Genomic DNA, 24,383 nt, shown 5'->3' with positions numbered 1-24,383 from the left:
AAAATGTATCCCCTCACATGTCCGGAAAAAGCAGATCCGAAAAGGGGGGTGGCGTCGTAAGATAACTGCTGTGTATGACCTACGTTTTGAAGATGACTGATGTGGTGTTCGAAAGCAAGAAAATGAATTATTATATGCAAAATAGGTGTTTGAGGGCCACATGTCTGCACGCATTACCACATTCCGTAGACCCACCGTTTAGCAAATGGCCGTTTTACAAGCTCTTAATTTTTAAAACGTCAATAATACTCCCATGGTCATAACTTTTCAAGAATAGGCCATTTTATTGTGTCTTTCAAAAGAGTGGCACTCAAAGAAAACTTCACTGTCAATAGTAACAGGCACTACATGTTTCTAAAGAGGGTCCCAGATTAAAGTCGATTACCTCAGAAATCACATGAATTCAAAACGGGATCAAATGGCAGCCACAACAATCTTTACTTTATGATATGACAAAATCTTTGCTCGTTTTGAATTACATAGGAATTACTTTGTTAGAATAATGTGAGACTGACAGTTTAGATAAGCAATCAAATATGCAAGTGGGGGTATGGAAATGTGAAAGGATATTAATAGATGAAAAATGCATTGCTACAAGTTATCCTATTTCTTACAATATATGTGCATTCAGTAATTTAGTGTAGTGCTCTGGGCAGTAGGTTTGCAGGTAGACATCCATTTTCCCCTGAACTCTTTGATCACCAGACAGGCCTGAATGGAAGAAAAACAATTATACATTAAATATACAGACAAAAAAAAGTATTCTCCCATTAGGTACACATTTCCTAAACTCACCCAGCTTCTGAGCAGTATTTCTAATTGTCTTCAAAGCAGGCTGAGTGTCTTCTCCTTCAGGCACAATCACCTCGATTTCTCCAACACAGTATCCAAAGTCTGCCTGATCCAAGTCCACGCGAACTCCTTCCTCTTTAAAACCGAACGAACGTCGCACAGTTGTATAATTTGCAAAGCAAACCAGTTTTAGTTCAGCCAGCCACGCGTGGTCTGCAGGGCTGCTCTCATTGGCTCCTGTGCAGGCTCTGTCTCCGTGGACTGGGTGTGTGTTGCTGGCACAACCTCCCTCCTTCACTTCTGGCTCATTATCACTCTCACTCATCATTTCTCTGACTTTCAGTTGAATCTGAGGTAGATTTGTCACCTCTACATATCGGGAACACAGCGAAGCCCCCCCTCTGTCCTCTAGCTCTGTAACAGTGGGGTACTTCAGCTCCCAGCTGCCCTGGCGACAGCGGAGCCAGACATTTCTCAAGGTGAGGTGGAAGTCTGCAGAGTCATAGTAGCGGTCTTGAAACTCACACTGGCCAATGCACACGGCTTGTGAGGGGTTGAAGGAAAAGGGAGAGAGAGAACAATTTGAATGGGTTTCTTGTTTTGACTGATTAAGTGCAACGATAATAAGTCTACATGCATAAATGAAAATCAAATGTTCCCATAGTAGACAACTTGATGTTCAACAAATCGTATCCCCTCTCTACTGGATATTGGTGTACAGTCCTGAATACAGAATAGTATGAAGTATGAACACACCTCCTACCTCCTCCAGTCTTTTCTGAATGTCAGCATCACACACAAATTTCCTCTCCACCTCCACGCTCATTGCTGTCCAAACGAACACAAAATACAGATTAATGCCACATTAATCAGTTTGCATTTCAAACAGAAGCTAATTTATGCTGTAAAGCTAAACAGTCGACAGATATTGCAGTCTAAATGCGGAGTTTATGCATGAAAGACACAGCCAAACCATCAATCAAATCTACAGTCTCTCTCACCTTACAGTTAACAAACAAAACAACCGAATCACGTAGTAGAATAAAACAGCAATCGCGTGTGATTTTAACTCGGTTAGCTATATCCCTGTCATAAGTAAATTGTTTTACACTGGCACAGTATGGGCACCTTGATGTCCATTCGTGAGCGTCAAAGTGCCGTCACACCAACGCAGGCGCACATTTGGTAATGCACTTTTAATGAATTGAATCGTTGGTAAAGTGTTTTTTACTCTGATTAGGGTGTGATGAAGTGTCCTTAACATTTGATGGCTTCAGCTGTGTCTGCAATAAGAGTGATGGAAATACAATAAAACGATAAACTGTCGAAAATAAATGTTTGCAAAATCACATTAGTTATTTAATCACTTTATCATGACAGCCTACTCATCTACTCACGAGCACGTTTTGGCCGAAATCACAATTTTAAACTTGTTGAGAGCACACATTTCTAGACTTTCCTCGACCTCTTTCAAGATTTGTATTGAACATACAGTTGCAGACGTGATTGTGTAGACGGATAATTCAAATATACAAATACTAAATGTGTTTTCGACGGATGTGTCCCTGAATGCCAGCAATCAGCCTTGGGGGGAGCTGTCGTGTGTTTACTAGAGGGAAGAAGGGACGTAGCGAGACGGATAGGGTGAATGCGAATGAGGGAGGGCGAGAGAGCGAGCGAGGGAGGGCGAGCTAGAGAAAACTTTTCAGTTTTGAAGAGCAAGGGGAAGCGTGCGCTGGAGCGGCGACCATGCAGGTAAATGCATTAGCTAATTGCTCTGAAGTTAATTAAACAAGATAGCCGACATCGAATTAGTGTTGCTGTATTTGGAAGGGTGGTGTGCAATTCATAGTTTCGAGTGAATGATTATGTTGAAAGTCATGCAGTTCCATAAACAGATTTCGAACATTAAATTCCAAACTTTTCAACCTCCGTCTTTTCTCCCTCTCTCCGCCACCCCTTCGCCGTTCTCTGTGTGCACGTAGCTAGTGTGTTTCAAGTAGCCTAGCATTTAATTCTATCGTCAATTACGACTTGAAACGATGTAAAAGCTAGTTGAAATGGCCATGAATCGAGCGAAAGTATGTAGAATAATGAAGTTGACTATTAAAATGCGTTCATGGGTTCTGTGGAATGGAGAGGGAGGAGGGGGCGCGAGGTTTTTTACACATCTGTAAAGGGAACCCATATTCATTAATTAAATAGCTTAGTCCGTGTAGGCCTCAATTTGCGCTGTTGAGCAGGCGGCGGGTGGTGTAATACTAGATGCCCCATTGGCAGTCCACAATCAGTGGGGTAAGGAAACAACTCGAGGCCGAGGTTTTGGATGAGACGCCTAAAAGCCTACTTAATCTATTTGGTATCTGAAGCCGACCACATATGCCTCGAGATGGGTAGCCAAGTACCAAGCCATGTACACCTGGGTTTGTTAGGTAAGATAAGTTTTTTTTCTGTCGAGTCTAGTGGGAGGAAGGTAAGGAGCAGGCTTAGTGCCACGACTTTAGCCCTTTTGTTTATTACATTTATTGCTAGCTAACGGTATCTCTTATTATACCAGACAAAGCAGTAGCTAGATGTGTATGTTACTATTTTCAGCCGTACTTTGCTTGATTTGCATAGCAGCGATCTTGCGGTCCTCCTTTTTAATGAATTCATAGCATTCCAGCTAGCAACATAACTACGACGTTGTGTCTTATTAGCAAGCTAACTAGCCTGTGCTAGGTAATTGATTCATCACTGGTCGGCACAGCTAATTAGGCTGCTCATTAATTAGAGCGAATTCTAAACAATGAAGACTTGTGATTTTTTCCACAAATATATGATTACACATTGATATGCAGCCCAGCGTTCTTAAGTCGGCTTGCTGCTAAAACGATATTTTCTGGGCACGGCTTGGTAATTGGCATGAGGTTAAGGACGCAAGTGGGCAAAAGCGCTGTGTTGGTATCTTTCTTTGGGGAAAACGGGTTCACATCGGTAAGTTTCTACTCTGCAAGACGGTGCATTGTAGTTGTAGATTATGTTGGTATTATTTAAAATGGTATCTGCCAGATATGGTAACTAATCACTCAATGCGTGTCGAGTATTTTCTTTCTTACTTGAAAACAGCACTGCATTGAGTTGTTGACGGTGGATTATGTCGGTCGTTGGTATTTTGGTGGTGTGTGGGGAAATGTTTTAGCTAATGGATCATGATTCGTGCATTGTAATGAAGGTGTGCAGTCTTCATATTGTTTGATTCTGGTGCAAATTTCTTATCAAGGTCAATAATCAGGCCATTTCTGCAGGTTTAAGTTATTCATCATAACGTGGCTGTGCAGTGTTGTTTAGAAATGAGGCTAATGTTTTAAAAGATGTCTGTACGTTTTGTAACATTTTAAAACGCATCTTTGTCTGCCAGGAGGAGTCTGGAGAGACAGTGTGCAGTGACAGCAACGGGGTGGCAAAGTGGCTGTGTCCTTTGTGTCAACAAGAGCAACTAGACCGGGGCTCCCTCTCTCAGCATTTGACTGACAGACACAGTGTTCTTCCTACCTGTGTGGACAAACTGCTGGACATAGTAAGTATTATATACATGCTGTGTGGAAGATTTGCCACTGGGGGAGTTATTTGACACAAATGGGTCCCCAAAACGTTATCTAGATTATTTTAGATTGGAAGGAGACTGTCCTCGGCACATTAGCATTAGCCTAAGTGGCCATTCCATGCAACTGGGAAGCAAGTGTTGGAACAGTCATTGTTGAATGAGGGTGTTCATGTCAAATCTTGACATGATGATGATGCTGCTCGGTCTGCCCCAGCAACGAGTTGCTTGTCATGTGAATACAGCTTGAGGCTACGCTTTCATTAAGTCTGAACCAAGTCCTGGTTGGGAAACTAATCTATCATGTATTCAGTCAGCACTCGGGTCAATGTTATTCTTGTATATGGAGGATGATGCAGAGTCTGGAGGCCTCAAAGAAATGTCATTGCACTCCACTGATCAGCCTGCAAGACTGGATGAATGACAACCATTATCTGTGTTGTGCTATTTATTACTACAGAGTCAATGGGTGGAGACATTTACACAGATATCGGACTGTACATTGTGGTGGCTGATGTCTATGCAATTATACTAATCTAATTTGCATGAGGAAGTAAAGTAGGCCTTTTAGTTGTTTTAAATGGGCAACAATGCCTTGAATGTGTCACCCTCACTGGTACTAAACCGATGTCCCATTGATGCTAAGCTGTTGTGTCCTGCAGATCAGAGTGGAATATTTTAAAGTTCCTTTTTATTTTACGTTAAACAAAATAACCTGACAAATGTCTTCTCCACAGGCTGCCCCCAAACAGAGTGTGAGTGGAGTGGAGGATCCAGGTTCTCAGAACGCCACAGGTGAGCTTCTCTTCAGCGGGGCAGAAGTTACTCACTTTCCCACAGTGTTTATTAAATGCATCACAGCGAACGGTATCAGACCGGTATCAAACCTGCCATCAGGTAGAGGACATGCAGGTGTTGTCAAAGTTGATAAAGTAGGTTTGAAAATGTTTTAAACTAATAACTACCATTTTTGTTTTCAAATCAGATACCGAATCATCACATCTGAAGCATGCCTCAAATTCCCCCACAGAATCATGTCAACCCGATGAGACTTCTGAACCAGAAAAGTACCCTGAGGTTGATGCAGAGCTAGAAAGGATGGGGGAACCGGAAAGGGATGACGTTAACCTGGAGTCACATCCAGAAAAGGAACAAACGGAGGAACTCGCAAGAACAGAGTTTCCAGACAACGACAGATCAGCTGGTAAAAACGGTGTTGTGGCGGAAAGCGGCGACAGTCGACCGTTCAGATGTAGTGCCTGTTTGGAGGCTTTTCCTACCAAGACTGCATTGAGTGTCCACTACAACTCCACCTCCCATATCCAAAGGATGAGAACGGGGTCCTCAAATCAGTGTGGAGAAAATGACAACCCTTCTCCCCTGCTCCCTTCTCTCTCTCGGCCCTTTATATCAACCAAGCCCTACCAGTGTGCCGTGTGTCGAGTCTCTTATAACCATGCCATAACTCTGGAGAGTCATATGAAATCTGTTTTACATCAGACCCGCAGCAGAAATGCTGGAAACGCAGCAAGCAGTGCAGCTGGAAACGCTGGAAGTACCGGCGGCAACAACAACAAAGCTCCTAGCTTGGTCGTTACCTCCGGGGGAGGAGCCTCCCAGATGGTCCCAGCCACCAGCGGCAACTGCATTGCCCCAGGAAACCTGACGGCAGCGGTGACCACAGCCAAAGATGGAGATCAGATTCAGACCGTGTCAGCTTCCTCTCTGCTCTCCTCCCCTGTGGCCTCGTCCCAGGCTGTCTCTGCCTTTCTCACCCTCCTCACGTCCAGCCCCGGCTCCCTCCCGCATTCCCTCCTCCCCTCCCTGTTTGCGGCTGGTGCGGGACCTGGCGCGGCCACAACCCAGCTGATCCCACAGCCTCAGATGCTGATGCCTATGATCCTGAACGGCCTGGCACAGAGTCAGGGCCTGGGGTCAGATGCCCAGCACCTCACCCAGTCCATGCCCTTACTGGGTCTCAATGCAGCCCAGCAAGCCCTCCTAGCCCAAAGACTCAGCACCTTGCACACCCAATGGCCCACGCTGGGAATCCCAACGACCCTGCCGACAAGCTCAGACGACCGAAAGGAGGATGTCAAGAGTGAAAAGGAGACGGCGAAGGAAGAGGGTAAATGTGCTTCTGAAAGAGAGTCACCAAACGTTAAGGTTGAGGAGGAAGATAATTTGACGATGGAAAGAGGGCAAGAGATGGGGGAGGAAGAGGACAAAAAGTTTGCACATCAACTGAAAGATGGCAGAAAGAACAGATTTGAGGCCTGTATAAAAGAGGGAGACAATGAAATGGCGGATAGAGATAGCACAACAGATGGGAGAATCTCTGGTCCAGATGAAAGTGGAGACATTGACAAGTGCGGTGGCAAATTGGCTAAACCAAATCTAACGCTGTCCCCAATGTCTACAGACAAAACTTTCCTCAACGACAACCGTTCGCCCTCTGTGTCTGTTCCCAGCAACTCCAGTTACAGCCCGGTGAATTTAAACCTCACGCTTAGCCCAGATTCCACCCCTCAAAAATCTCAAGCCGGCACAAGCCCATGCACTTCGGTCAGCACCCCGAAATCCAGCCCCTTTCGATGCACCTTAACTTTCCCAGACCAAACTCGCCACCTGCGCAATCCAAGAGGTTGGCACATCTCTCCAGGCCTGCCCACGCTGTCAGAGTTCCAGTCACAGGTCCTCCTGGCTTTCCTGGAGTCGCGTAGTGAGGCCGACGCTGTCAGCCCGCCCCACGAGGACTGTGAAGCTCTGGGGAAGGAGGTTGGCCTCTCGGAGGTGGAGGTGCGGAAGTGGCTTTGCGATGCACGGAACGCCAAAGAAAGGCAAAAAGCCCTGGCGACACAAAACAGACGCAGCATGGCAAGGTACGCCAGGCGCGACCGGGGCACGGGAAACAATGAGAAGGACCGCGTTCTTGCGATGGTAGAGAGCGAGGCGTCCAGCAGTCAGGCCATGGATCTCTCCAGCAGTGGAGGCAGGAGGACGGACACTCCAGCGGGTTCTTGTCTGACCTCTGACTCGGACAACGAAGAGGTCTACACCTCAGTCATCGTGTCAGATGAGGACAGTCAGAGTGCGTTCATGAGGGAGCAGCCTGACAGCCCTGTCAGGGAGGAGCTCAGGAGCGACCCAGCGGGAGACAAGGGCTTGGGCGGAGGGAAGGTACTGCGCTCCACCACCGTGTTTCTCTCAGACGCCGAAGACGAGGATGATGATGAGGAAGCCGTAGCGCAGAAGGCCAAGAGGAGGAAGAGGAGGAGGGAGTTGGAACGTGAGGAGGTGGAAATCAAGAGGGAGAGGCTGGACCCTGATGTGGATCTGGAGCTGGAAGCCCAGGCTGACCCTCCCAACCCTCTTCAAGTCGCCATGGACCATCCCGGACTTCCCAGCAGCCTCCTGCAGTCCCTGCCTCTGTCCCTCTCCCTCGCTCCGTTTTCCACCCAGTTCCTCAGCCCCTATGTCCTCTCCCTTCCCTCCTCTGTGGTCGGGGTGGGCGTGGCAGAAGGGGATGGCGGTAAAGCGCCTGCCTTTCCAAGCCCGCCCAACGTCACAAGATTCTCCGACCCTCTCCTCACACCGTCCCTCTCGTCGTACCGTCAGGCTTCTCCGTACCTTCCCAACGGCGAAGACAGCGAGGCTGCCCTGGACCTCAGCATGGGGAAGAGCCACAGCACAACGCAGGCTTCCTCCTCCTTGTCCTCCATGGTCGACAAGACCTCAGTACAGAAAGGACGTTTGCTGGACGGCCTCGGCCTGAGGCCCACAGCCAAAGGGCTGATAGTGGTCCAGGTAAAACCTGACCCTGCTGGCAACACGTCCACTTCCAACAGTGGGGGGTTTATCAATAGCAATAACATGTCCAAACCCAGCACTGTTTACATGAGGGCGGCCGAGAGAATGAACGCCACCCTCGTGGAGAGAGAGCGGGAAAGGGCTAAGGTGCAGGAGCAGGAGAAAGAGAAAGAGAAGGATAAGGAGCAGAGGAAGTCCAAAGGAAAGCGATACAGGGACATGAGGCGTTCCAGAACCATCATCCAGGCGGAGCAGCTGGATGTGCTGTACGGCTGTTATTTCAAAGACCCCAATCCTGGAAAGAACGAGTTTGAGCAGATATCGGAGTGGGTCCACCTCCCCAAAAAAGTGGTGCAGATCTGGTTCCAGAACATGAGAGCCCGAGAGCGTAAGGGGGAGGTTCGCTTCGTTAGTGACGGCACTCTGGCGGCAGTGGGCAAACCGCTCATCAAGTTCACCTGGCCCCTTTCAAAACCCATCTTCTCCACCCTTCCCAAGTCAAACGCCAGTTTCAACAGCAGTGGCTCGACTGCAGCCACGCCTGTTCGGACACTCCTGAAGCCTGACAAAGAGCCCGCGAAAGAGAAGGTGGCTGTGAAATCTTCCAATCCGGTTCCCTTCAAGCCGAAGGATGCTGCCCTCTCCACGGTCTCGTCTGTGAGCAGCAGTGTGTCTGCAGTGCCAAAGACCAAGCTGGAGACGACTAGCAACATCACCATGGTCAAAATTGCACCGAAAATCACACCTCCAATTCTTCCTGCAGCTCCTAAGGAGACGCTCCCCGTCCCAACTCGCTCACCGCAGAAACGCAAGATGAAAGAGGAAAGCGCGGACGAAGAGAGAACAGACGAGGAGTATGATGGAAGTGAGGAAAAGGTTGGTCCTGCAGTCTCCAGCCGCATGGTACCCAAACTGACGTCCACACCAATCAACAAACCACCCTCTGCTGCTCAGAAGCAGAATGGGCTGAGCTATTGGTCTCCTAAAGGAGCCTTCAAGATCAACACGCTCTCAAGGGAACAGTTGGGTTTGTCGGTCTCTAAGCCCCGTACCATCACTCCTGCTCCTGCCCCCTCCATGACCACATCCCCCACCACCACATCCCCCACCACAACCACCTCCTCCACAACCACCACCTCCTCCACAGGGCGCTCGGGCACAGACGCCACCACCAGCTCCCCCAGTGTCCCCAAATCTACGGAGTCCAGTTTCCTTCACCACTCCACTAGTCGCAGGCCACGCACACACCTGTCCTGCTTACAGCTGTCCATCCTGCAGTCCTGCTACGAAACGTGTGCTCACCCTAACGCGCTGGAGTGCGAGGCCATTGGCACCGAGCTAGGCCTTCCTCTCAAGGTCGTTCAGATCTGGTTCCAGAACACACGGGCTAAGGAGAAGCGATGGCGCCTGCAGCAGGAAAAGCTGGTAAGCACCAGGATTCCACTGGATTCATTTCAATCTGATTTAAGAATTCCACTTCATTGCCTCCTCCCTAACTGTGTATGTGATTTAATTGTAGACACAAGCCTTTGATACTGATATTAACCTTTCCCCATGTCCCTTTTTCTATTTCAACCTCATCCTCGTGTAGTCTCCATCATCGGACCCCGCGAAGAAGGTAGACACTAGCTCTGGAAGCTACCTGCATTACAACGCTCTGAGGGCCAACCGCCCTATCCTGCCCAAGCCAGTCCAGCTCAGCGTGGTAGAGCCGTCCAGCCCACCGCCGGCCGGCCAGCCCGCGGCTCGGGAGAGTCTGAGGGGCAGGTGTGAGGCCTGCAGTGTGGCCTTCCAGTCCAGGGCCGCTGCCAGAGCCCACGTCTTCTCCCCCCGACATCTAGCCACTCTGAGAACCACTAACTTTGGCCAGCCTGCGACGGGTGCTGTTGTCAACAACAATGGGTCTGCTGCTGGATCCAGTTCTGTCACTGGTTCTGGTGGAGAGACTGTTGAGTCCTCTTCACCTCAAGCCAGCAGCACCAGCTAAGGTACAGATCGGTTCTGGTCTGGTACAAGACTCTGGACCCACTGGGTCCTCTAGACCTAATTAACACATTATTGGGCTCAAATTATCAAAAGCTAATATTCTTTTGTTTGAGGTTTGAAAAAGGCTGTTGCACCCGATGGCCCTGTTCTCTCTCATTGGACATCAGTTGGACATTTTATGTAGAGTTTACTTGGAGTATACTTGCCATACGCTCATTAAACTATATTCTCTGGTTGGCTCAGCTTCTCCAGTTTGGTCTAATCTTGGCCTGTGGTTATAACCTTCCTTGCATTCTTCTTGTCTTTGGTCAGTGGTCTGGTCCAGTTTTCAGTTATCGATCGCACCATCCACTCAAGACTGTGGAAATGCATCAATAATACGGCCATTCGTCTGACTGTGTTGAGATTCTTCAGACTGCTTCTCCAGAGTGAACCGGTGGGCGGAACATGAACTGTCTTTGGCCCTGGTGCCAAATAACTCTGTAGGTGAGGTGGTCCACGGGAGAAGGAAAGTGCATCAGTTCACTTTGGACTTGAAGATACTTTATATATCTGGTTGTAGTTTCCCCCACCACCCACCTGTATCACATTTACCTTTTATTCACGACAATCCTCAACACACAGGGAAAATAACATGGGAGATGCTGAAAATGCAGATTCTTGGCATACAGCACTTTGGATTTTAAATTGTAATATTTTTCTTGAATTCTAATGCTGTGTGTCTCTTAGCTTATGAATAATGACATGTGATGCATGTTGGATGTCTTCTCGTAATTCACTTGAACTCAATGGGTGGTTTCTCCTTTTTCTTTGTTGCTAAGAGCAGACTTGGTCAGAAAGACCTGCATAGGGCTCACTAAATGCCAAACTAAACATGGATCAGACCTCACTGCTGTGCAAGGAAAGTCTTAATCCTGATAACTGTAGATTCATTTCTATTTGATGAATTCTGTGTAAAAAGACGTAAATACGTAAGTGGAGAGAGTTTCTTCATATTACCCAGTTTCATCAGTGTGCAAACGTATGATTACAAACAAAAATATAACTTCAACACAACTTTCTTAGGTCAGAACAATGTTGACCAAACAGATTAAGAGAACACGGTTTCAATTTAGGGGTTTTAAATGAGCTTTTTCTATATTTTAACTTTTTATTTTCCCCTCCCATTTTTCTTTTTGTCTTGAAATGTGGTTGGTATTACTGGTTATGTGTTTGCTGGTTAAAGATCATGCAAGAAATCCCGAAAAGAGGGTGGATGTTCAAAAAACGTTTCAGTTGTCAAGGTGACAGGAAACTTGAGTAAGCAATTTGGAAAAATGTAAAGTTGTGAATGAATAGAGAAGATGGTGCTGTTTGAAGGACACGTGACAAGAAATACTAAAGAAGTTTTCCTTCAGTTTAAGTTGTATATTATTGTTATTAATAATGTTACTATTAATAGTTTTAACAAAAAGAAATGCAAAACTAAAAAAAGAACTTTTTTTAAAAGAAATATATTAAGAAAAACTGATATTCCAAAGTTGTTCTTCCTTTGCTTTTCTGTCATTTGATAACCAAAAAGCAATCTTGAGGTTGACAGAGAGCAGGAGAGATGTTCTTAATGCAAACTGTAAAAGGATATCCCTGGGCTTTAACACTCGAGCCAGTCCACGATTTCAACACGAGCTACAGAATAATGCATTTCTTCTATCACAACACAGGGCACTTGATGTTCAAAGACTTGGTTAATAATTGGTTTTAAAAATGTCCTTTATGATGAACTAATCATTTCAATGGTGCCAAGCTGTAGCTTGTGTCTGAACCAAGGACTGGGTGTCAGAGCAGTGCCTGCAGACTGGGTGACACGGTATTGCACTGTCCAAGCTAGATAGTTTTACGGAGATCTGCTTGTTATTCTAATCATTTTTTCATTGTCACTTGATTATCTCACAATTGTTATAGCTGTACTACTCCTGTTATTATCATTACTCTCATCACTGTTTTGATTATTATTGATAATGGTTTTAATCACATCTCTTTGCTCATAAAGAGATGTTATTGGTATGAATATTAAATAATGATGGTGGCAGTGTTGTTATTAAATGTTAGAATTTTGATTAAGCTTTTTTCTTTTTTTCCTCCTCACTTGTACCTGCCTTATGTGTTGGATCTCCATTCTGTTTTCCTTTTGGTATACAGAAAATAAATAAAAACATTTGAATTGATATTGAAGTATTAGGCTACTTTGTTTTGGAAACCAATATTGCGAAACTTGACTGTTTCTATTGTTATTGCACAGTATCGGTTCTTTTACGTTAGTGAATTGGGCACTCAATCTGCAAGATAATTGAGAACAGATTAAAGCCACACCCATGGTAACGGCTCGATGCATGATTAATGCCTTTACTCACTGCTTTTCCTGCAACATTTCCATTGGCCTCTGTTAAACGCGATACGCGCGATTTAATCGTAAATCTAGTTTTACACCGGTCAAGCTGGATTTGTGTTGGGTCAAAATACATCTGGTTCACAAACTAAGGTCATCAGGGTTGGATTAGGTGAGCAAAATGTGTCACGCAGACTACAGTCTGTACCATAAATTCAGTTTGTGACGAACGGCGGTTAGGGGGTGGGGATTGACAGACATGTTATCGAGTAATAGGTAGTCAAACGAGGCAAAAGCTGAAACCCAGTTAGCCAATGGAAGCTACGGGATGGAAGAGAGGGTATGTCTCGAGACGTCAACGGACAAATGAGATTGCGAGTTTACGCCTGCAGTGAGACAATCACCCCGCCCCTGGCTTCCATTTCTGAACTGAGGGACACCGCGCTCGCGTAGAAGATCCTCGCATTTACACACATTTTCTCATGTAAATAAAGTAGGTTCTGTTGGTGTAAATTAGCAACAGATACCCGAGAGCGTTTTAAATTGTACTACTTTCTCGGCTTGGATTCCAGTTTGAATAGTGGCTTTAACCGAAGCTGGCCTTTTATTTCCCGTTTTAACTTTCCTTAAGCGGCGTTTTCCGCCGTTTTTTTTCTTTCGTTTCGCCCCACTCACTCTCCCCCTTGTGTGAGTAGGGGCCTGTAACGTTGGTTTAGCCACGAGGCGCGTCGGTACAGCCAGAATTGGGCTATGGCGGAGTTCGGGAACGGACTGGCGGAGGAATCCCTTTTGGACTCTGATCCTGGTCACCCAGAGTTGGAAGACACAGGAGTTGGCGACGAGGAGCCGGGGTTAGAAGAGGGAGAGGCCGCTATCGAGGACCCGGTAAGTGAAGGGCACAGTTCGTGCCCGTAAATATACTTAAAGCTCCAGAGAATGCACGTGTTTCACTGGATATTTAATGTTGGCTGTATACAAGTTGTATTTGGTCTGAAAGTTATATTATTGTACTCTGTTTATTTGAATATTAGTGTATTGTTGCCTGGTCGATATTACCGCCATTGTGGCTCACGCAGTGCAGTAGAAATGGGTGGTGACATGCGTGGTTTTGGCGGCCATGTTGGCGCAGCAGCGGTGCTAGTTTCTCTGCGCCAGATCTGTCGACCTGGTGGGGGGAAAAATACTCGTCGCAAAAATGCGAGACGGAGATGTAGGAGACAGGGGCGAGGGTAGGACGGGCCGCCATTAGCCGGCGCAGTGCGAGTATATCCTCAAAGAAGGCGACAGCTCACGGTAAACACGCCTCTTTTTATGGAACATCATTGCTAGAACGCGGGTGGCGGTGCGACGCATGGGGCATACAGAACATTATTGTGAATTGTCAGCTCGAAAACCGAAGCTCTCTTTAGTTAGCCAGCTTGTAATGTGGTACAGCCAGAGTTGTATGTGGTGGAATTTCTGAGTTTTGTATAAAATATACAGGTATTTTGATTGCTAAATTATGTATTACTAACTGCCAGCCTGACACGGCTTTAGCTACGTTGTCCATCTTCATTGGAAAGAAGGCAGGCTAAATATTAGGATGGAGGTGACGAATGCACTTGACTTGGCTAGTTGCACATTGTGTATTAGAACAGGCGCATAGTGCTCGATGTTAAGCTAGCTAGCTGTGACTGTTTCTCGCCATGAAGCTAACTCGTTACTGTATCTTACGCGTTAAGTAAAAAATGATATAAGTGGTTTGCGGTAATCTCGGGCCGGTATGTAGCCCTCATGTCCGCACGAGAGGGTGGCTGTGGGAGTTGGGCCAACACACTAAATATGCGACAAAACACGACAGTGTACAAGTATTGCCCTGTTTACCCGTACACCAAGCCTCATTGACACCCAGACCCTGCCATGAATTTCAAGTTGATCTCCTCTTGAATGTATACCATATCGTAGTGTTTTTGTTGTTGTTGCGATTATTATATATATTTGTCAGTTTTTACGGCAGCGTATCTGTGACAACGATATCCATCAGACGCGGTGAGAGACAGAATCTGCCGTGCAACAACGGCGAGGCCAGCGCGTGCCAGCGGCGTCAGTCCAGGAGGAAGCTTGAGCAGCTGCGCTGCAATGCAGCACTGTGAATGAGCCGCGAGGCATCAGGGACTGAGGGCATGCACCCAGCCAGGCGGCCCAACATGCTGTGGCTGCCGTCTTATTGTCCAGGGCTGGGCCAAGGGAGGATCTTGCTGAGGTGGCATTTTGAAATGAATGGTTACAAAGCCCCCCCGTCCTCCCCACTAGCCAGCTCATCACGTCATGAGCAGATGGGGCTGCTCTGCTCAGGCTGGCCTGGTTGGGCTCAGGCTGGCCTGGTTGGGCTCGGGCTGGCCTGCTTGGGCTCGGGCTGGCCTGGTTGGGCTCGGGCTGGCCTGGTTGGGCTCGGGCTGGCCTGGTTGGGCTCGGGCTGGCCTGGTTGGGCTCGGGTTGGCCTGGTTGGGCTCAGGCTGGCCTGGTTGGGCTCAGCCGCAGGATTCAATTGTCCTGGGCGAGCCAGACACGTGCGTTCAGGACCTTGCATGCTTCCGTTTTCTTTTTGAGGTCACCGTCCCTGGAATGGTGACCGTGGTAGTCTGTGTGTGTGTGCGCTGACGGACTGTGTGTGCGATATTTGGCTGACAGACTGCGTGTTGACCTCTACAGGAGCTGGAGGCAATCAAAGCCCGGGTGCGAGAGATGGAGGAGGAAGCTGAGAAGCTGAAGGAGTTACAGAACGAGGTGGAGAAACAGATGAACCTCAGCCCCCCACCTGGTATGTAACGTGTGTGTGTATATGTAACCTGTGTGTGTATATGTAACCTGTGTGTGTGTGTGTATATGTAACCTGTAGGGGTGCGTGTGTGTAACTTGTGTAGCAGAGGTAATAGGGCAGTCAGTATAATTTCGTACCCGTTTAGCCTAGGTCACATGGGTGTAACGGCACATGTTCGGATCAATCGTTCGGTACTGTACGCATCACTAACTGTCCGGTACTGTACGCATCACTAACTGTCCGGTACTGTACGCATCACTAACTGTCCGGTACTGTACGCATCACAAACTGAATGGTTGGTTGTTAATCAAGTTGGTGCCTCTACATTCTGCAAGACGGCCCAGACACCATAACAGCCCTGAGCTTCTGCCCCTCCCAATCCCAGAGATGACACGCCTTCAGGGAGGAACGCTACGCCTAGCTCGCTACGCTAGCTCGCTGTGATACAGACAGGAATTAAAGTTTGCAACTTTCTCAGTAGCAAATGTGGGACTGAATGCTTTTGCGTGTGGCTGTGGCTGTGTAGGTGTTGACAAAACCTTGTTGCGAAAACATCGTAGCTGGCTAGTGCCTTCTTACCCTTCATCCCCCTTTCCGCGGTTCATATGTCCGTCTAACTTTTTACCTGCATTCGTTGGACCACCAAGCACTCGGCTGTGATGATCCAATGATCTATGCCAAGAATTATGGGTGCCGTTTCTCGTATTTGAACTGATTTTTGAAAGTTCCCTCCTGCACCTTTAGGTTGAGTTGTCGTGGTGGATTAGCATCAACTTGTAAAAATAAATGTATTTTTAGTAACGGCTCTAAATGGTTTTCTCCAGCTGGTCCTGTCATAATGTCCATAGAGGAGAAGATGGAAGCTGATGGGCGCTCGATCTACGTAGGAAACGTAAGACATTTTCTCTTGTAGACAACATCCGTATCCAGCCTAATCTTCTGTTACGATCCGAGTCTTGCATGTTTAGCTGTTAAATTACCATGGCCCTGATGAGGCCTACCATCCTACATGTATAGAGAGTGTGTGCAGTTGTTAAGTGTGTGTGTGTGTGTGTGTAGGTGGACTATGGGGCCACAGCAGAGGAACTGGAGGCTCACTTCCATGGCTGCGGCTCTGTCAACAGAGTCACCATCCTGTGTGACAAGTTCACAGGGCATCCCAAAGGGTCAGTACACGCTCACTCCTGGCTCTCCTCTGTTCGCTCTCTCCTTTCGCTGCTTCCTCGAGTTCTCCTTGCTCTCTTTCTGCCTCTGCTCTCTCCCGCCTTCTCTCTTTCTCTCATTGCTCTCTCTACTCTCTCCTTTCTCTTCTGATCGGCTTCTACTCTCACTCTCTCCTGTCTCCTCTCTGGTGCTGTCTCTCCTTATTGTCTCCTCTCTGGTGCTGTCTCTCTCCTCACTGTCTCCTCTCTGGTGCTGTCTCTCTCCTCACTGTCTCCTCTCTGGTGCTGTCTCTCTCCTCACTGTCTCCTCTCTGGTGCTGTCTCTCTCCTCACTGTCTCCTCTCTGGTGCTGTCTCTCTCCACACTGTCTCCTCTCTGGTGCTGTCTCTCCTCACTGTCTCCTCTCTGGTGCTGTGTCTCTCCTCACTGTCTCCTCCCTGGTGCTGTCTCTCTCCTCACTGTCTCCTCTCTGGTGCTGTCTCTCTCCTCACTGTCTCCTGTCTTGCTCTCTGTTTTCTCTCCCCTCGGTGGGGAGTGGCTGGATGCCTGCACCCCAGCCACACTCTGGGTTATAACATGAGCTGTTTGTGCATCTGTTGCAGGTTTGCGTATATAGAGTTTGCAGACAAGGAGTCTGTAAGGACAGCCATGGCCTTGGACGAGTCTCTGTTTCGAGGAAGACAGATAAAGGTGAGGAGAGAATCCACATGAGATGTAATATCATTGTTTACATGATATTACATTTCTAATGTCATGAACACTTCAAATATGATTTTGTCCATGTTGAGATCAGGAGGGTAGCAGACCACTGGTGTGTAGGACCAGGGTCCTATGTACTCAGGTTGCCAGATCGATTCCCCGGCCGTGCCAAATGACGTTGTGTCCTTGGGCAAGGCACTTCACCCTACTTGCCTCGGGGGGAATGTCACTGCAAAAATGCAGACAATCTGTTCTGCCAGGTCAAATATTTTTTTCCGGTAGGCTATGCGCTGCGTTGTCTATGGTTAGGTCAGAGCGTAGCCAACTGCGCAGCTTTTGATGACGTTAAGCATCGGCAATACAGATAATACAGGTTGATAGCCACTCAACTTAGAAACATGGGGAAATGCAAGTTCAATAACAAATGGCTTGAAAAGAACTAGTATTTGTGGTTAAGGTTGGTGTTAATTTTGAACAGACATCAGTGTGTTTATGTGGAAAGATGACTGTAAATTTCCACTTTTGATCTGTATTTCCATTGTAAGTTTGGTCTTAAATTTCATTTAGAAGTGGTATTAAAAAGTCTTAAATTTAACTTGTTTATACCTTTAGACACCCTGGTACTGGAGAAGTACGTTTGACACGGCTGTTTCAAAATGGCCACGGCTGAGAAAAGCACAACTCTTGAGGGTGTAGGGTGTGGAGCACAGATATGGAGGGTGTAGGGTTTGGAGCACAGATATGGAGGGTGTAGGGTGTGGAGCACAGATATGGAGGGTGTGGAGCACAGATATGGAGGGTGTGGAGCACAGATATGGAGGGTGTAGGGTGTGGAGCACAGATATGGAGGGTGTAGGGTTTGGAGCACAGATATGGAGGGTGTAGGGTTTGGAGCACAGATATGGAGGGTGTGGAGCACAGATATGGAGGGTGTAGGGTGTGGAGCACAGATATGGAGGGTGTAGGGTTTGGAGCACAGATATGGAGGGTGTAGGGTGTGGAGCACAGATATGGAGGGTTTGGAGCACAGATATGGAGGGTGTGGAGCACAGATATGGAGGGTGTAGGGTGTGGAGCACAGATATGGAGGGAGTAGGGTTTGGAGCACAGATATGGAGGGTGTAGGGTTTGGAGCACAGATATGGAGGGTGTGGAGCACAGATATGGAGGGTGTAGGGTTTGGAGCACAGATATTTCAAACATCCTCAACGTCTGTCGGTATGCGGCACAAACGTGTGGAGAACTCACCTAAGGCTAAGGGCTAATCACAGCCACCAGTTTCGAATCCGGCCCGGGTCATTCTTTACATGTCATCCTTTACATGTCATCCTGTCTCCCTACATTTCCCATCTCTCGAATAAAAAAGGCAGATATGAATGAAAATATAAAGAAACAAAGCAATCCCTGTGCAGACGTGTATGTCGATACTGTAGTGAGAGCCCAGTGTAACTAGTAGTGTTTTCCCAGAATCAGCACTAGTATCAACTCCAGTGTAACCAGATCTGTGTCCTTCCAGGTGGGCGCCAAGAGGACGAACCGGCCCGGCATCAGCACCACAGACCGAGGGTTCCCACGGGCCCGCTTCCGCTCACGAGGGGGAAACTTCTCATCGTCGCGCGCACGCTACTACAGCGGTTACACACCGCCCAGAGGCAGAGGACGGGCGTTCAGGTGAGCCTGCAGGGACACCCACACCCTGAGGCTTAGAGACAGCAGGGGGCCGGGGTCTAGGACAGGAGGGGGCCGGGGTCTAGGACAGGAGGGGGCCGGGGTCTAGGACAGGAGGGGGCCGGGGTCCAGGACAGGAGGGGGCCGGGGTCTAGGACAGGAGGGGGCCGGGGTCTAGGACAGGAGGGGGCCGGGGGGCTGGGGTCTAGGACAGGAGGGGGCCGGGGTTTAAAGGGATGGGTTGAGGGGAGGAGGAACAGTAGTTTAGAAGAGCCATAGTAATGGTTCCTTTAGGTTCTCCACCCTCACTGGAAATGGAGAGGGAGGGAAGGAACGGTGGTTTAGTAGAACTTCAGAAATTCTGTCTCCATTCTGACTTCCACCTTTTCCCCAGCATGGATCAATGCACTTTGACCCATGGATACTGACTCATTGAAAGCATATGACAGGTGGAAGGGCAAGGATGCGTGTTAGGTTAATGAGGATTGCTGTGAGGACAGCTCTGGGAGGGTTGATGTGAGGACAGCTCTGGGGGGATTGATGTGAGCACAGCTCTGGGGGGATTGATGTGAGGACAGCTCTGGGGGGATTGATGTGAGGACAGCTCTGGGGGGATTGATGTGAGGACAGCTCTGGGGGGGGTTGACGTGAGGACAGCTCAGAGGGTTGATGTGAGGACAGCTCTGGGGGGGTCGATGTGAGGACAGCTGAGAGGGTTGGCTGGGTAAACCTGTCTGGGGCAGTGTGGTGACGTCAGCTCCCAGCCTAACAGATTCAGGGAAATCCTTCAGGCTAGATTTAGGTCCTGTTTGGATTCTGGCATCCCCCACTTCCTGGGGGCTGGCTGGGTGGGTGGGTAAGACCTGAGGTGAGGTCGGTGGTGTAGGCGGGGAATGGGTGAAATAGGGTAGGTGAGTATGGCTAGGTGGCTATGGCCTGGTGAGCTAAGGTAGGTAGAGGTGGGTACGTGGGGGGGGCTATGTGGGGGTGTTGCCACGGTAGCAGAGGCAGCTGGACTCCTGGTGCCCTGCAGTGTGTTCCTCCCTGGCTGTACATGCATGAGGGGCAGGCTCTTTGTATGAGTTGGAGCGTTACATGTGTCTACACACACGCACATATGGTGTGTGTGCGTCTCAACTCAAAAGAAGCTCTGGTGGCTTGTCTGGTGAAGTCAGCCCCCAGCGCCTGGTTGGAAGTTGACCGGTCTGATCAGAGAACACAGGTGGAAGTGTCCTCACGCTGGTCTGCTGGCTCATGGCAGGTGCCTGCGTCACCGTGTTCCTCGTGGTCGTGGCTGTTGTTTTCATGTCAAGGCGTTAGCCATGTCTCAAAGGCCTGCAACCTTTTCAAAGGGCAGCCCCATCCTCTGGTGTGTATCTGTATCTGCTTTCAATCTGTGCAAAAGCCTGCCCCCTATGTATGTAAAACCCGGCGTGGACCAGAGTGCTGTGCACTGGGAGTCAGGTGGCCCTCCCTGGAGTGTGTGTCCTGCTGTGTCTCTCAGTGTGAGGTGAGAGGGAGGGGGGTCCCCATGATGAGTCAGTAGACCGCTCACAGTGGGCCTCGCCGCGGAGCTCCGCGCTGGGACTCACAGTGGGCTTCGCCGCGGAGCTCTGCGCTGGGGCTCACTGTGGGCCTCACTGTGGAGCTCTCGGGTATGGGCCCCACTGTAGAGCTCTGTGTTGGGCCCTTGTCATGTTTTATCAGTGTTGTTGTGAGAGAGACTGAAAGGGAGGGTCAGAGCGAGAACACCCTCAGTGCGCTCATACACGACGAGCGTCACAGATTCTGACCATTAGAACAGTCCGTCAATCCTGCTGTCTGTTCTGCGACAGTTCCAGTGGAGTCGTCAATCTTTCTTGCTTCATTCAAGAAGTGTCTGTTCTGACAGTGTGCTCCAGCTGTTGTGTGGTTAGAATACGGGCGTCCTAATGGATCAGAATCTCTCAGCACTCGTCGCGTTCTAACGCAAACACCAGACCCCCCAACACCCCCCCCCCCCCCCCAAACACAGGTCCCTCTGGGGGCCCGGTCCAACCAGAACAAGGCACCCTGACAAGGGAGGTCAGGGGTCGGCGGGCCTTGTCTGTGAACACACCCGTTAAATAGCCAGTTGAATTGGACTTCCTCTGACACCCAGGCCAAACAGACCTCTGCCTGTCCCTGTGGAGGTCTGGAAGGTGTGAGATGGGTTCCAGCAATGTGAGGAACCTGTTCACCTAGAACAGGAAGAACCTCCATTGCTCTCCTGGTGTCACCCAGACCTCCACTGGTACTCAGGGGGGGGGGGGGGGGAGGGGGGGGGGCGCTGAACCTGTTGGTCGGCCTTCACTCCCAGAACGGAGGCTTCATCCCTGCAGCCTGATTTTCACCTCAGCATCTAGTTACGCGGTCAGAGCGCTGGCATGGCTACTGGTTCCTGCTTAGAGGGGAAGGAGGATGTGACGCTGTGATTCAGCCTGGCTCTGTGTGACTGAGTAATGGAGAGTGAATGGTGCAGTCCAGTCCCTCAGATTGCTAGGTCAGTCGTGTGTGTGTGTGAGCTCTGTGTCTTGCTGGGGGTACTGGGGGTGGTGTTTGTCCTCAGGGTCTCTCCCAACAGTGACCTCAGAAACGGCTCTCACAGAGCGCGAGAGAGAGAGAGAGAGAGAGAGAGAAAGAGGGAGAGATTGCCTTCACAACCCCCCCCTCCCACACACACTAGACTCTCAACATCTGCTCTAAGAATCTACGTACACATATTCCACTGTTGGCTGGTGTCAGCCCTACAGTTCACTGGGTCACTATCTTATACACACGTTCACTGGTGGGAGAACCAGTGAACTCATGAAACCAATGGCACAATACCGTTAAAATGGTATGAATGTCACTGGATCTATGTAAACCTAAACAATATTTTTCCTCAGTGTACTTTTAAGGCTTGAGATCTCCCCAGGCCCCCCCTCTACCCCCCCCCCCACACACACACACACACACACTCTCACTATATTCAGAAGTATACTCCACACCTAAACAATTGGTGTCCGTCTTCTTAAGCCAAACAAAAAAAACTCACCCTCTTTTTCTCTCTCTTTTCCAGGGGCCGAGGGCGAACAACATCGTGGTATTCCCCTTACTAATACACCCCTCCCCTTACTATCACCCCCATGTCCCCATACAAAAAAGAATGAAAATACCCCCAATAAAGGAAGGAACCCCCAGAAGAAAAAAAAAAAAAAAAAAAGACATAAAAAAAAAAAAAAAAAAAACATCTCCTGGACAGACAGACTGGCCGCTGTGTGCGTTTGTGTGTGTGCGTGTGCAGTGGAGGTTGGGCCACCATCCGGGTAAGATATGTGATGGCCATGGAGGGGGAAGGGGCGGGAGGAGGGGGGAGATTTGGTGGCATTTCAGTTTTGTTTTTGAGAAGATGATGTAATCTCAGGCTGCAGACGTGTCTCTTTCTGGCTGTGACCTGCAGCGTGACCTCCAGCCCCCCCCTCGTCCCTAAACATGCTTGCAATCGGAAACGGTGACCAGAGAGGAGAATGTGATGTTTGTTCTTATTTTAAATGTACCTCACATGTGAAACTTCCAATAGCAAATGTTTTTTTCTTTTATTTTTATTTTAGTTTGTGGTATTGGAGTATCATATTCTCTTGTGTTGTCTGACCAGCTACCACTCACCCCAACCCCCCCTCCCCTCTAACTCTTCATCACTACGGTTACTGCCGCCCACCTCTGACTCCATCTCATGCTGTGTTCAGTGCCCCACACTTCTCTCGGTCATTCTGATGGTGACTGGCGTTCAGTGTTCAGTGGGACACACTTGTTTTTTTTTTTTTTTGTCTGTTCCTTTATTGTACCACCTGCAACCACGAAGGCATGGCCAGACTTCTGCAAATCCCCTTTTTTTGTCTGCGTAAACCCTCTTCATCTGTGCCTGCCTCTCCCTTTGTGCTGTAAACCCCCCGCCCCCCATTTCCCCCTCACCTCCCCCCTCTCTCCCTCTCTCTGTATATTAGACCACTTCTTGTCGTTGCAGGTTTCAGGACCAGTGGAGGCTGTCCACCCCTCCTCCCGTGGCAGCGCCCCCTACAGTCTCAGCGGCGTCTCTCTCTCTCTCTGCCCCCGCTATGCACACTCACCCCATCCTGTCTGTGTGGGGGGGTGGGGGCGGGGGGCAGGGCGACCACAGACCCACCGCAGGGGGCATTTACTACAACAACAAGCGTTGAGGCTTCCTTTAACTCACTCGCAGGCACGCAGGCACGCAAACACACACATACCACACTAGACCCAGACACACACACACACACTTCAGACAACCTACCCAGTACACATATTTATATGTAGAGAGAGCTGAAGACAGATAGCAGAGTGGTGAGCGTGGCAGGACCCGGGGGGGGGGGAGGGAGAGGCCTGTTGTAGCTTCATGTCTCTGAGGTCAGGGCAGTCACAGCTTGTCTTCAGGACCACCACGGGGCTAAAGGCAACAATTAATTTAATAACTGAGGGCATCAAACTTTTCTTTCAGAGGCCGGGGGGTTGTGTGGAGAGGTTTGGTGTTTTGAAACGGGGAGGGGGGATTGGGTTTGAGGGAGAAAAAAAAAAGAAAAAAATGTTTTGCTTTTTTTATTTTTAACCCATGAGTCTGTAATTAGACAGAACTAAAAAATAAAGACCATTGTGTAAAAATGAAACTTGTCATTGTTTTGAAATAGGAGTTGAATCTTTGGTCATTTACCCCAAAACACACATGCTAACTTTGATTAACAACTAGTGTAGATTATGATCCCTGATAGTTAAGTGGTTAAGGATATGGGCTTGGGGTCTTGTGTTCAAATCTGGCAGAAGGATCTTGCAGCTCTTCAACTTATAAATAAAACTGATAAAAGGTTATTTCTTTTTAGACTTTTGGTTGAGCCTTAGTGCGCTGCGGTTACAGGGCCCACGGATGTTAGGCACTACACTGCTGTTTTTAAACCCAGGTTGTCGTGTTTTAGGCCCCTGTTCTCAACCCATTACACCACGGAGTCCACCTTCTATACACTTGGAAATAACATATTACATAATTCATATCAGTTAAATGAATTAACAATTGGTTTGAGCCGAGATTTGGACCAGGGTTACCGCGTTTGGCAGTAGACTTGATGGTAAACACTTACCCACTGAGCCACAGGGTTGCTGCAAAGTTACTTCCTACAAGACAGTATTGACACTTCTAAATGCCAAAGGACAACATACGTTTTGTTTCTGCTAATGCCAAGTTATAAAAGAGAATACTGCTTCTAATCATACTTACAAAACAAGTGAAAGTTAGCTGAAGGATTTCTAAGAACTCGTTCACAAAATAGTGACGATAAGTAGACTTTTCTTGAATACTTATTTCTTACTGTCTATCAAAATCAAAAAATCAAAATCAAATTTATTTGTATAGCCCTTTTTACACGCAAGCATGTCACAGAGGGCTTCACATGCGCCCATAGAACTGCCCCTCAACCAACCTAAACCCTCAAGGAAGACAAGGAAAAACTC

General features: G+C 48.4%; 3 protein-coding genes across 6 annotated transcripts; 2 read left to right on the top strand and 1 right to left on the bottom strand.

The window, feature by feature from the left end:
- Positions 1-264: 264 nt before the first annotated feature.
- thtpa (thiamine triphosphatase) lies at positions 265-1,940 on the bottom strand. The gene is made up of 4 exons (XM_047024457.1): positions 1,794-1,940; positions 1,549-1,620; positions 796-1,335; positions 265-711 (listed from the first exon to the last, which is right to left on the bottom strand). Exons 2-4 carry the CDS (start codon positions 1,616-1,618, stop codon positions 611-613), a joined length of 711 nt encoding a protein of 236 aa, XP_046880413.1. The 5' UTR covers positions 1,619-1,620; positions 1,794-1,940; the 3' UTR covers positions 265-610.
- A 493-nt stretch (positions 1,941-2,433) lies between these two features.
- On the top strand, positions 2,434-12,375 carry zfhx2 (zinc finger homeobox 2). 3 transcript variants are annotated; one of them, XM_047024437.1, is made up of 6 exons: positions 2,435-2,547; positions 4,193-4,351; positions 5,113-5,170; positions 5,361-9,610; positions 9,777-10,173; positions 10,484-12,375. In XM_047024437.1, the coding sequence occupies exons 1-5, from the start codon at positions 2,542-2,544 to the stop codon at positions 10,170-10,172; spliced, it is 4,869 nt and encodes a 1,622-aa protein (XP_046880393.1). In that variant the 5' UTR covers positions 2,435-2,541; the 3' UTR covers position 10,173; positions 10,484-12,375. The 3 variants fall into 3 exon arrangements, with proteins under 3 accessions (XP_046880394.1, XP_046880393.1, XP_046880391.1); XM_047024438.1 differs by having other exon boundaries at positions 2,434-2,547; positions 5,406-9,610; positions 9,777-12,375; XM_047024435.1 differs by having other exon boundaries at positions 9,777-12,375.
- A 559-nt stretch (positions 12,376-12,934) lies between these two features.
- pabpn1 (poly(A) binding protein, nuclear 1) lies at positions 12,935-23,548 on the top strand. 2 transcript variants are annotated; one of them, XM_047024452.1, is made up of 7 exons: positions 12,935-13,421; positions 15,228-15,336; positions 16,161-16,228; positions 16,396-16,502; positions 17,102-17,189; positions 18,715-18,869; positions 22,891-23,548. In XM_047024452.1, the coding sequence occupies exons 1-7, from the start codon at positions 13,287-13,289 to the stop codon at positions 23,081-23,083; spliced, it is 855 nt and encodes a 284-aa protein (XP_046880408.1). In that variant the 5' UTR covers positions 12,935-13,286; the 3' UTR covers positions 23,084-23,548. The 2 variants fall into 2 exon arrangements, with proteins under 2 accessions (XP_046880408.1, XP_046880409.1); XM_047024453.1 differs by lacking the exon at positions 22,891-23,548 and adding an exon at positions 21,946-22,532.
- The last annotated feature ends 835 nt before the right edge of the window (positions 23,549-24,383 follow it).

Source organism: Hypomesus transpacificus, chromosome 8, assembly GCF_021917145.1.
Source record: "Hypomesus transpacificus isolate Combined female chromosome 8, fHypTra1, whole genome shotgun sequence".
Classification (NCBI taxonomy): domain Eukaryota; kingdom Metazoa; phylum Chordata; class Actinopteri; order Osmeriformes; family Osmeridae; genus Hypomesus; species Hypomesus transpacificus.
Note: the sequence above shows the minus strand (reverse complement) of the source record. Positions and strands in the feature narration are given on the sequence as shown.